This window comes from Lissotriton helveticus, chromosome 10 (genome assembly GCF_964261635.1).
Source record: "Lissotriton helveticus chromosome 10, aLisHel1.1, whole genome shotgun sequence".
NCBI lineage: Eukaryota > Metazoa > Chordata > Amphibia > Caudata > Salamandridae > Lissotriton > Lissotriton helveticus.
Window position 1 is genome coordinate 338,737,850 of NC_136071.1, and position 13,307 is coordinate 338,751,156.

At 44.0% G+C, this 13,307-nt stretch overlaps 1 protein-coding gene across 2 annotated transcripts in view; it reads left to right on the forward strand.

Moving 5' to 3' along the window:
* The window catches only part of LOC144783789 (uncharacterized), a 226,454-nt gene that overhangs the window by 84,023 nt on the left and 129,124 nt on the right, over positions 1–13,307 (forward strand). Inside the window, exons 1-2 of one of the 2 annotated variants that reach the window (XM_078662489.1) lie at positions 1,383–1,501; positions 8,312–8,359. In XM_078662489.1, the coding sequence (XP_078518615.1) occupies positions 1,484–1,501; positions 8,312–8,359 (66 nt within the window). In that variant the 5' untranslated portion in view covers positions 1,383–1,483. Of the gene's footprint in view, positions 1–1,382; positions 1,502–8,311; positions 8,360–13,307 lie in introns of those variants that run through there. The other variant, XM_078662488.1, reaches the window with a different exon arrangement.

Genomic DNA, 13,307 nt, shown 5'->3' on the forward strand with positions numbered 1-13,307 from the left:
GATGAGACCGTCTCCTAGTTCTGTGGTTATCAGTTAATTGTCATAAACAGGTAAGTAAATTAAGGCACTACTGTCATTTTTCCAGCAGGTCAGCGAGTTGCAAAAAAGAACAAAGTTCTTTGCTGAGTAAAACAAGCTAAAGGGCAAACACTTTTCTTGTGAAGTGGAAAATTTCAAGTTGCTTGATTTAAACAACATGTTGGCTAAATATACAAAATGAATGTGCTTTTGTTCACTCTATAGTCCATTTCTTAAAGTGAATTTTCTCAGAGGTCAATGCTGGCCACGTCACAGCACTTTTTGTTTACCTTCCACTACCCACCACATCCAGTTTCTTCTCCCCGCTTCCTCCAGTCCTGTTTCCTGGCCTCACTGCAACTCCCCCCCTCCCCCCATCTCTTTCTTCTCTCCTCCTCCTGCCAGAAGTTAAAAAAAATGCTATGAAGCGGCTAGCAGTGCCCGCTTCATACCACTTTTTTTTTTTTAAACCTTCCCATTAACCACTCCGCCATTACCTGCCAAAACCAATAAACCTATTGCCGTTGCCACTGTTTGTCATGTGTTCTTGTCTTGGTATACGGCCCTGTGAACAGGGGCATATAAGTCTAAGGCGCAGTGGCACCGAAAGAAGCAGGGTTGTGAGAGGATTTCTGTACTGCAATTAAAGTTGTCTTTTTCTACAATACCAGGTGGAGACAGGCACAACTTTCCTTGCTTGTGTGGTACCCTTGCTACCTATCCCACCTGCCTGTGTACATCCTTATAGTGCCATGTGCTGTCTAGCATGCGCATTTCCTCCTGTTTTGGGATTTGTGGGAAATAGTCCAGTTTGTGGTGTTTGTTAGGCTGTGAGAAATTATGGTGTGTGCACTTCCATACTTGTTGGCTCCAGTCCATTGGTATGATTTTTGATAGTTTATATGTCTGCCACCCTGCAGGACAATAGAGGTTCAAAACTTGACTGCCGTGGGAATAGCATGGGGATGTGCTGCATTGAATTTGGGGTTCTGGTGAGACCGTGAGTTCTCAACCATACTGGTGAGACAAGCCCTTGCTGAGGGAATACACGCAAGAGATCTCTGGATGCAGGATATTGAAGGTAGCTCCTCAGTTGGGCACCTGCTGCCAAGCTCTGCATGTCATTTGAAGGTCACAGGTTTCATTACTAGTAGCCTCGGTTTCAGACGGCCATGAGCATTTGCTCTTGTAAATAGAAAGACGTTTTTTATCTCGTGGAGGCCCGTTCATGCAGGTAATAGTATTATTTATGAAACTTGAATATTCAATTATGTGCTATTAAAAAAACTGTTATTATGGTTGTAGCTTTGCAGGCTGCTGGTTCCTTCTTGAAGAATCTCTTGTCTGCTGAAATGTGAACTGGCAAGGTTCCATAAAAACAAGAGTGTGGGGCCTTCTACAAGCTGCCCACGGATGACGCTAGGCAGGGCTCCGCGGGTGGAGTGCCAACTGCAGAAAACTGTGCATGACCTGCTACCGAAAGGTTAGAATTTGACTTGGTTATAAGGATTAGAATTGAGTTGAGTGAGAAGGTGACCTATATATGCACCGGAAAACCATTCCCTTTGTGGTATACGCTGTTTTAACTAATATTATCTATTGTAGTTTCTCGTACTGGTCATTTTCTCTTTGATCCCTGCATTGTCCGTCCATATGTATGCTACTAACTCCTCACATTGTGTGTCCAGTGTTCTTGTACTGTCTGTTTATGGGCCAGCTGCTCCTATAGTAACAGCATTTATTAGCACATTCAACACCACAGGAGGTGCCAAAGAGCTACACTGTACAAAATGCCTCTGAACTTTAGATGACTTTGAACTATAGATTCAACGGTCCTGAGAAGAAAACGGACAAAGAAGAGCTGCTGATCAAATAACAAGAGTACCTGCTGCAGAATATCGGCATGAATCCCAGCCTGCGGTCTCCAAGGCCTCAACCATCGTGGTGGTCTGTCTTGTCCTGCTGCTGTGAAGCTTCCAAGAATCCCGGAGCACCATCAGCCCTTTGCCAATCGACAGAGAACTCCCTTGCAGTAGAGGAACTACTCCCCTGCAGTTCGAAGGCACGGATCATGTAGAGTCCAGTTTACAGGCTTGTTGCTATGTCGACGCAGCAACCAAACTAAAAGTGGTCGGTCAGATCGGTCTCCCCACCAAGTGAGCGGACACGAGGATCTACCGGAGCTGTGCTGAAGCGATACCAGAGGTACCGGACCACCTGCAACAGGCACTTAGACTAGGAGTCATAACAAACCGGATTCCAACTGCCCAGGAAGCAAGCACCCGTTGATAGACGTTGAGACCCATGAGACCTACTTCATGATTGGTCCAGCTGTCTTGAAATCTTCCTTGTAACCTGCCTGCCCCTGACCGCGAAGACCATCTTGACGCACAGAGCCCTGCTGACCTATCTGCTCTTCTCTCAGCCCGCCCAGCCTGGGTACCACCGAACCAACTGTGCTCCTCATGTCCTGAGACCCTTGCGACCAGATCCTTCATTTTGGGCCTCAGAATTAATTATTTGTGAACAAGTCACGTCCCTATAGAAATGGGTAAATCTATTGGACTATTTTTTGCATTTATTCATATTTGTCCCCATATTAGGCCAGTTCATATGCTATGGTTTTAGCATGGCCCAGGTCTTGTGTGGTTATTTGGACCTTTGTCTTTGGTTTCGAGTGAAAGACGGACAAGGACATCACTTTCCAACTCCGGGTTTTTTGCCCTTTGTTAGTCACATCAAAGAGCAATATCTAACTTTCTGCACCTCCGTCCTTAATTTAAGTAGTATCACTCTATCTTTCCCAGTTTCTTTCTCTACTTATCAGTTACAGGTCTGGAAAAAAAATGTTCAGAAGAACCTAAATTGGCTACACAGATTTTTTGTTTTAACCTTTCTCTGTGCATCCTGAACTGTCTATTTTGCTCTCTGTTCCATTACGATAGGGGACTGATCCATTGCAAATTAGTCTTGATCCTTCTCCGGAAGGGATGTTCAGTCCCAAACTATTAGACACTGCCCGGTTTGAATGGAAGCACTGACAACCCCAGAGTCATTTCATCCTGATTGGGTCTCATAGTCTTTGTGCACATGGCTGCCTGACCCAGGTTTTGACATACCTGTACCACTTGGAGCTTTTTTCTGAGAAAAACAAAGGTGATATAGCTAAGTCTTCCTTAAAGTCTATTACAGGGTACGTAATCTGGGAATATCCAACTCCATTTTGTTTCAGTGGCAAAACAAGCAAAGGATGGTGGGAATGCAGCCTACAGTAAATGGCAATAGCTCAATAAATTCAAGCATTCCATTATTTACTTTTTATTCTTCTCTGTGGGTTGCCCAAATGAAATCGCTGTTCCACAGAGACTCAAGCTGCACCGCAATCATTTGGCCTAACTTTGCTAACATTTTGTAGGGTTCTTTAGGTTCATATCAGAGGGGAAGTGAGCTGGTAGTTGGGGCATGGACTGTCCCTTTTGGGGCTGGGTCAAGGCGTGTAATGTACCTAATGTCCCATTGAGCTGCAAATGATGGAATAGTGCCTAGAGAAAATACTATCAATCATTCCCTACATTTTTATTTTCTCATGTATGTGTACCCGAACCCAAGTTGCATGTACTTACCAAGTAATGGGTTCCATAACTCGGTGTGCCCACGATACTAGAGCTGCACGTCACCGATGAGGCCCCACATTGCTAAAACATGCCCGCAGTTGCTCGAGATCCTGTGAAGAGGGGCTGCCCCTAGCAGTCGACTGAAATGGCTCTTTCGGGTTGGTCCGAAAGTGATTTGCATGTTGTTGGTTCCATTTTGTAATGATATAGTGATTAGAAAAAAAACTATAAATTGAATTGCTTTCATGTGTGATTATTAATGGTAGAGATTAATTCAGTTTGTCTTCCACCACTTTTTGCTTAGCACCATTTGGTTGTGCTCGTTGGTTGTTATCCATTTTTAATCACTGCAGGTGTAAATATCAGCACAGCATCAACGTGATGGATAAGGGACAACTATTTTTTTTCAAGAATAGCCCTTTTTTAATAGCTCTACTTAGAGCACAGGGTAGATAATACCTTTCTTTTCTCAGTTATTAACTTTTACATCTTTGCTGCCAATACTTTTGTTCATGTGGAAGTGGGCTTATAATTTTTTCCAAAAATTCCACTTAGATATGAAAGAAAACCAGCAGTCCGAGGCTGCTGAAGATACAAAAAACTTTGTTTTGCTGGAGCAGGTGCAACACTTCATAGCAGTAAGATGGCCAAAAAGTGAATCGTGTACTAGGGCTTCACATGTTACTTGCACATTTACACCAGACTGAGTGTGTGTAGCACTAGTCCAAAGGTTAATCCTAGGCACGCCTGGGTTTTACATAGCACAGACGCTTATAAACCCATTACTCATTATGCAAATAAGAACATTTGCAGCCGCAAGGCGGGTCACCGAAACGGGAAACATCCTCAACAACGACTCTGGAACAACGAGTTCCAGAGTCACGAAATCTGAACGACTTGCACGAACAACGACTTAGCCTTTATTTTTTGAGCTTCAAAACAGACACAGGTAAGAGGGTTCGTTTCTAGGGGTTTGGGGGGCCATGTTAGTTAGTTCGTTTTTAGGTCTCGCGACCTATCGATGCGCGCAAGCGCATCGAGCGGAGCGAGAATTCAAGTGGTGAAAATCCTCGTGAAACCACCAGCTTTTTGCTGGCGTTTTTCATGAAGTTCACGTGAACCACGTGATCAAACATGAACGCGCATCAGCCTCCCTCCCTCCTAATTGCATTTGCCGCAGAGCACATCAAAGGGCTTCGCCCAGCGTGCTCTCTGCGGCTTCTCGGCTTCTCCTCCCCTAATTATTCTTGGATGGCCCCCGCACACAGCCTTCCTTGCATTTCTCCTCCCCCATCCCAGCCAGCTTCCCCCAGGCCGTGTTCCCTCCCCTGCTACCCCATCCTCACTCACCCCTCGCACCCCCTCCTCCTTCAGGCCCCCACCATTTGCTTTTGCTTGTTTACTGTGCAATACAATTGCTCCCTACCTCATCTCCCTCTCTCTCCTCGCCCACTCACTCCGCCCTCACCGTCTCCCACCCTCACCGTCTCCTTTTTGAAGACCGCTCGTCTTTCATTTTATTTATTTATTTTATTGCGGTAATAAAATTGCTCCCTACCTCATCTCCCTCTCTCTCCTCGCCCACTCACTCCGCCCTCACCGTCTCCCGCCCTCACCGTCTCCTTTTTGAAGACCGCTCGTCTTTCATTTTATTTATTTATTTTATTGCGGAAAGCATTGCGTGGTGATCTCTTGAGGGGACTTTAGCTTTTTATAATGAAAAGCGTCAAATCCAACACCAGTTGCCACCAACTCGACTATCCAGTTATTCCCGCCATTATTACAGCCACAGTCACAAAAGCCAGCCCCCTGGCCACTACACTTTGTTTCCGTGCCCGTGTGAGCGTCGCTGGTGCTAGGGCCTGTAGGTGCCGAGACAGGAGCCCCAGCTCCGCCATGACCCAGATCCCATGACCCTGTGGGGGAATGTACCGCTTGCGCTGAAGGCACGGCTCGGCTGGCCAGCGCTTCCTCCTGGGGAGCAGCGCTTTCAGCTGCACTCTCAAACTTTGTTTGCTAACCACGACTAGCGCTTAACAGCCCGGGTTCCCCTGAGCACATGACTGCAGAGGATATGTGCCGGGGGAGACAGAGGGACAGCGGGGCATGTACAAAGACAGCAACACTTGTGCACATACACAGTCACTCACACACACACAATCCCTCACATACACACACTCAACAAACACACTCACGCACATACACACCCCCAGCCCCACCCGCAGTGTTCAAATTTAACAATAAAATGAAAGGGGAATTTCAAGAATCCTTGACTTCCCGTACCCACTTGTGATGTTTACAGAGGGATTCACTCATTCACCCCCACCCCTGAAAGGCACAGAAGAAACACACCAAAGACGCACCAGCCCATCAAGAGATGAGGTTACACCACATTGCGAGCGGTAGGTAAGTCAGTGCCGACCCTTCCACAGACCACACGCACCAATGACATTCTTTCTAGGGCAGACGTGAAGGTCTGCTTGAGGAGGGGAGGCTGTAAACTTTATCTTCTGCACTTTTATGTTTTTTAGCGTGGCGCTAGTAATCTCTGCATCACCCGAATCTCGAGAGCACGAGATAGGAAAGTGGGCAGATAAACACATTTTCAACAAGCATTGGCATTGCCAATAGGTCTCGCTTGTGGGAACTTATAAGTATTTAGTTTTGCAGTACAATATCCTTGGTGCAAGAAGGATATTGTGCTGCAAAACTAAATACTTCTAAGGTCCCACAAGCGAGACCTATTGGCAATGCCAATGCTTGTTAGGGTTTGTATTCGTATAAAGAAATAAAATTAATGTGAGTGAGGGACTAGGGACAGATGAGCGGCGCCAATCTGAAAATAAAGTGAAGGTAAATAAAAATCTAACTGCTGCATTAAAACGTAATTTCAGTGATCGCTTTAAACAAAATCAGTATTGCGTTCCTTTTTAAATATTTTTACAAAACGTTTCGTCGCAGTAGATGACTCACTGTCGCACAAGGATAAGCTGCGTATGCAGAATTTTTCGGATGGTGCTGCTTTTCTCTCCCATTACTCTAAGCAGATTTACCGACCATACTTTTTAATTTAGTTTCTACGGATTTTTAAGAAGAAACCCATTTCAGGAAAGCTTCGCATCCCACATCCTTATCTGCTTCTTGATCTTCTTGATCTTTAACGCATTAAATAAACTCCTAAGGCAAACTTTCACTGGGAGTACTACCGATCACAGGACACAGGTTATTTTTCATTTTTGAAGTGTTTGGTCTGGTTCGTAAAAGCACTTGTTGACCAGTTTCACTCCGTAGCCAATGTAGTAGCTCTATGCAAACATTTACTTTAAAAAAAATAAAACTTTAAGGTAGGGACTTGTGACTGCATTTTTTTTTTTATATAAATAATCTGCTGTAATGTACTTCAATATTACTGACAACTGGAAGAACAAGTGGTTAGCTACTCGGCGTTTGCAGTGTGCTCTTCTTTAAGTTTATCTGCACGAGAGGCTGCGGAGTTTGCCTACACACATTCCCCCACATGCATCAACCTATTTAGGAAGTGCAAACGGTGCGAATCGGTAAATTCAGCCGTTTGCACTTCCTAAATACGTTTTTGGGATGCATCAAACATTCGCTATTTTTTGCATTTCTTAAAAATGCAAATGCAATTAAGGAATCACATTTGTGCGATTCCTAAATGCAATGCATCATTTTTTTAAAAATTGCGAATTTTGAAATTGGAAGTGCAAATTAACACGAGGTTGACCCTCGTGTTAATTTGCGAAATTTTTAAAAAAAGCAAAAAAATGCATTTTTTAAACTTGCATGTTACAGACACAAATGTCCTTAGGACATGTGTGTGTGAAACATGCACTTGAAAATACATTTCAGGGGTGCAGGGGGGGGTCCTTTGGACCCCCCTCTGCACCCTTGCAATGCATCAACAAATTGCGAGTGCAAAAAAAAAATGCAAAACGGCATTGATTCCTATGGGCCTATAGGCCCATAGGAATCAATGTAATGCCATTCCTTAATTGCGATTCGCAATTAAGGAATCGCAATTTCCGAAAATTAAGAAATCCTAAAAACTTTTAGGATTTCTTGATGCATAGGATTTTGCATTTCCTAAATAGCGATTCCTTAATTTTCGCTATTTAGGAAATGCAAAATCCTAGATTGATGCATGTGGGGGATTGTTTTGGTGATTAAAGAAACTTCTTGCTTTCACCTGGCAAGGCTGCAGCGGCTTGGCAGCGCGCACCTCTGCGAACTCTATCAAGGATGCTGACGTTATGATTGATGGATCCTTTTCAGTGCGTTTGGTGAAGTGGTTAAACGTGGAGTTCGTGGTTCAGTAAGTCGTGGATAAATAATTAGTGGTTTGGCACAGGTCGTTGTTTAGCCTTCGTGGTTCATGCACTCGTGATATAGTAGGTAGTTGTTTAGTCATACAACCGTTTCAGCTTGTTCCAACAAGGCAAAACATCGTTTTAAAGGCCAAAATGACAGAACTGATGTCAATTTTAGAATGCAATTTTCTACATTTATAATTTTGATTTTGGTTCCCACACTGTATTTACCATTCTTTATCTACTCTGTAATAAGTCATGCATTTGTAATTGATCATTTGAATTTCAACCTTACTATTGTAACTCTGTAACTGTAAGGTAGTTATTGATTTTCTTTTGTGTTTGTTTTAGGACTTCTCGGAGACTGAACAAATGGATCAAGATATGTACCTGAAATTGGTAGGTAGTTTCAAATGGCATTAGAGAAAATGCTAGACACAAATGTGAATCTTAATTTTTTTAGGCACAATGTATTGATGACTGACTTCAATGTATCAATTGTGTGTTAAATGCCTCTGAACGTTTTCCAATAGTGCACATCTACTTAAACATGGTTCTTGGTTAATGGCACTTTTACCCCCACTTCCAGTCAGAAGGAAGCTTAATCTGTTGCTTGTATTTTTCAAGCTGCAGCAAGTAGAAGGTGTTTACATAGAACGAGGGGCGGCAACATCTAAGGGCCGGTTCAGTACAGTTAAGACCTTTCAATAACTCCCCATTCAACAGCAATGCTGTACCCACCAACAGCCAAATGCTGTAGGCAGCAGCAAAGATAGCAGACCAAACCCAAAGAATAATCCGGTGTCCGGTCACTTACATTGGGAAGAGGTGATGACGATGAAGGGTGATGAACACCGCATTGTACGGCTGTGGAGGGGCAGATGAACGTGGTGTGCATGGGTAGATTGGCCCACTGATCAGTGAAGCATCTGGGGTAAGGTGCTGGAAGGAAGGGCAGTCGTCTCAGTGGTGCAGTTTGCTTGCACTGAGAAGAGTGGGTCCATATTGCCAAGATTTATCATTTAATAGCAGTGTTGCTGATTAGAAGGAATTGGTATGGACCTCGCCTAAGGTGTTGAAGAACCGCCTTCTTTTGGTGACTCATTTGACTCAATCTCCAGCTTGAAGGCAGTGTCAGACTTCAGTCTGGCACTCGGCTAAGGCTGGAGGGTTTGATGGCATCATCATTGGACAAACTATAACAATTTTGTTTGGTCTCAGCTTAACTTTCTGGGCTCTTATCGATCTACGGGACCAAGAATCTAACAGCAAGGCAGTGGGCCATTTAAATTCTACCTTGGTAGTATGAACATAGAACATGTTGATGTATCCATAAAGCAATGCAAGTCTACTGTACTACAGTCGAAATGGTATGTCCCGCAGTGATCCAGTTTCATATTCTAAACAGGAGAATAAAATCCCTAAGAATGCCCTTACAAACTGTGATGGCATCTGCTCTGACACTAGTGTAAGCTTCCACCCACCGGGAACATGGACAATTACCAAAACATAGGAGTAGGATGCACACTTCAGCATCTAGATCAACTCTATCTGGAGGTACACTAGGGGACTCTGAGGGCTGGGGGCGCAGTGAATAACTTGAGTAACCTGAAAAAAATTGATCGATCAGCAAGATCTGCACCGTGTTATAGTGTTGGGACAGTCCTGCTTCCAATGTCCGCACAGATAATCCTCACACACTAGATCGATCCATAGAACATAAATGCCTTGTCTAGTCGCTCGCACCTATCTACGCATGTGCAGTGCTTGCCTTGCGCATCACATTTTTGTGCCCCGGTCACCTGCGGTCCCACAGGCACTATTCCATTTCTCAGTACATTTAATGCTGCACCCCCCAATCTCCTCTGAGTGTGGAGAAAGATCATGTTCTATAAATCCTCCTCACTCTCTTCCTTGTTCTGGTGGTTCAGTGATCTGGGGTAATAGTGAGTAGGTGAAGCAGCCGGAGCACAAGCCTGGAGTCTGTCCCTGGGGTGACATATTTGGTATTCTATTTTCTCCTGTGTGTTTCTCTTTCCTGAGACTTGTGATTCATGTTTTCATTTGTGGGTCTCCACATGCCATTGCAAAAAGATACGCCACTTCACAGCATTTATTTCATTTTTTAGATCCTTCAATTTCCCTTGGAAGTCTCCTAATCTCTCTTTATTAAAGATACATGTTGTAGAAGGAGCTTCTTCCTGTCCTCGTTAGTGTGCCTCACCCACTCATTCTGGTACTTGTATGTTACTTTACCATACAGGTGGTATGTAATGTGGGCAGGAGTTCATTCGGTGGAGGCTTACTTCATTTAAATGTATCTACTCCCTTCTTGATTCCTTACGTCATGCGCACCTGAAGTAGAAGATCTGCTGGCTTTGTGCTTGCAGCTCATCCCTTGGAGGGAGGGAGCAAAGGAAATGGAAAAGTAACTGAGGGTACGTCTATCCCATTTTCTAACTGATCTCATGGAAGGGAGGAGAGACTTTATCTTACACTCACCCAATTAATTATCCGCTTCCATTCAGCTATGCCTTCAGTCAGATTCCTAGAGAGGTTCACATGGATTTTAATACTCTCACTTAAAGGCTCATCATCTCTGGACTCCTTCCAATCCTACCTGCTCAACTAGTCTTTTATCCCATTGTCTGCTACCCAAATACCATATGTCTATGCACTTTAAAAAGATTGTGGATAAATACAGAGACCAGTACATGCAAGCAAATAGAATACGAAATGCACATTTAAAATTTGGTTCAAGCAAGCAAATCCAACCAACAATTGCTGTTTTAGCAGACCGGAGCATCCACCCAAAAACTGGTTGGAAGCATTTAATGCTAAAATTGATAATCACAATCACATTTTTATAAATGTGGAAATGCAGTTTCTTTGTCCACTCACAAACAAGAGGACCAGCTGCCTTAGGTAACTAAAAATGTGTCAATATTTATTACTCGAGCAGGCATACAACCCACAGAGCTAGAAATGGCCATGAGAGGTAGCCGGTTGTCAAAAAACATTAATCTTGTTGATGTTTGTGGTTACACGGTAGGCACTCAGGAAACATATAAATCATCTCTGATAAGTACATATGTCACCGCAGAGCTTCTCAAGCGTTATGCTAGGCCAGGTGCGAAGTACAAAAAATATAGATACTGCTCGGAACTACATACCCAACGGCCGATGCTCGGAACATTCTGTGGTTATGACTCCCAGGTAGTTCTTGTAACATTTCCATCAAGCGAGAAGTGCAGGTAACAGAAGCTGATTTCTGATAAGCCTAATGCAAGCAGATATCAGAGCAGCTAGATCTGCGACACTACCAGGTGGGCGAAGATGCACACAAACGCACCTTGTTTGTGCAGACGTAGAAGATTACAAAAAGCATCAGAGCTCATGACACAAAATGTCGGCTAAATACAAACAAGCATTAGAAATGCAATCGGGCTCGGATTTATTTGAGTTTGAGCTAATGGCATTGTAAATGCCAATGTATTGTTGCTATGTGTTATGGAGTGTGTTCATGTGGTGTGTACTGCCAGTGATCTCCTTGTGAGTGTGAGAATATTGCACCGTTACTGCCTGTGATGTCCTTCTTGTGAGTGTGAGAAGCTTGCACCTCTGCTGCCTGTGGTCTCCTTGTGAGTGTAAGAAGCTTGCACTGCTGCTGCCTGTGATGTCGTTCTTGTGAGTGGGAGAAGATTGCACCTCAGCTGCCTGTGGTCTCCTTGTGAGTGTAAGAAGCTTGCACAGCTGCTGCCTGTGATGTCCTACTCACTACTCTACTCACTACTCTACTCACTACTCTGCACTCACTACTCTACTCACTACTCTACTCACTACTCTACTCACTACTCTACTCACTACTCTACTCACTACTCACTACTCTACTCACTACTCTGCACTCACTACTCACTACTCTACTCACTACTCTACTCACTACTCTGCACTCACTACTCACTACTCTACTCACTACTCTGCACTCACTACTCTACTCACTACTCTACTCACTACTCTACTCACTACTCTACTCACTACTCTACTCACTACTCTACTCACTACTCTACTCACTACTCTACTCACTACTCTACTCACTACTCTACTCACTACTCTACTCACTACTCTACTCACTACTCTACTCACTACTCTGCACTCACTACTCACTACTCTACTCACTACTCACTACTCTACTCACTACTCTACTCACTACTCTGCACCCACTACTCACTACTCTGCTCACTACTGACTACTCTACTCACTACTCTACTCACTACTCTGCTCACTACTCACTACTCTGCTCACTACTCTCCACTCTACTCACTACTCACTACTCTACTCACTACTCTACTCACTACTCTACTCACTACTCACTTCTCTACTCACTACTCTGCACTCACTACTTTACTCACTACTCTACTCACCTCACTACTCTACTCACTACTCTACTCACTACTCGACTCACTACTCGACTCACTACTCACTACTCTACTCACTACTCTACTCACTACTCACTACTCTGCACTCACTACTCACTACTCTACTCACTACTCTACTCACTACTCACTACTCACTTCTCTACTCACTACTCTGCACTCACTACTTTACTCACTACTCTACTCACCTCACTACTCTACTCACTACTCTACTCACTACTCACTACTCTACTCACTACTCTACTCACTACTCACTACTCTACTCACTACTCTGCACTCACTACTCACTACTCTACTCACTACTCTACTCACTACTCTGCACTCACTACTTTACTCACTACTCTACTCACCTCACTACTCTACTCACTACTCTACTCACCTCACTACTCTACTCACTACTCTGCACTCACTACTCACTACTCTACTCACTACTCTCCACTCACTACTCTACTCACTACTCTGTACTAACTACTCTACTCACTACTCACTACTCACTACACTACTCACTACTCACTACTCTGCACTCACTACTCACTACTCTGCACTCACTACTCACTACTCTGCACTCACTACTCACTACTCACTACTCGCTACTCTGCACTCACTACTCACTACTCTACTCACTACTCACTACTCACTACTCTGCACTCACTACTCACTACTCTACTCACTACTCTACTCACTACTCTACTCACTACTCACTACTCTACTCACTACTCTACTCACCTCACTACTCTACTCACTACTCTGCACTCACTACTCACTACTCTACTCACTACTCTCCACTCACTACTCTACTCACTACTCTGTACTAACTACTCTACTCACTACTCACTACTCTACTCACTACTCACTACTCTACTCACTACTCACTACTCTGCACTCACTACTCACTACTCTGCACTCACTACTCA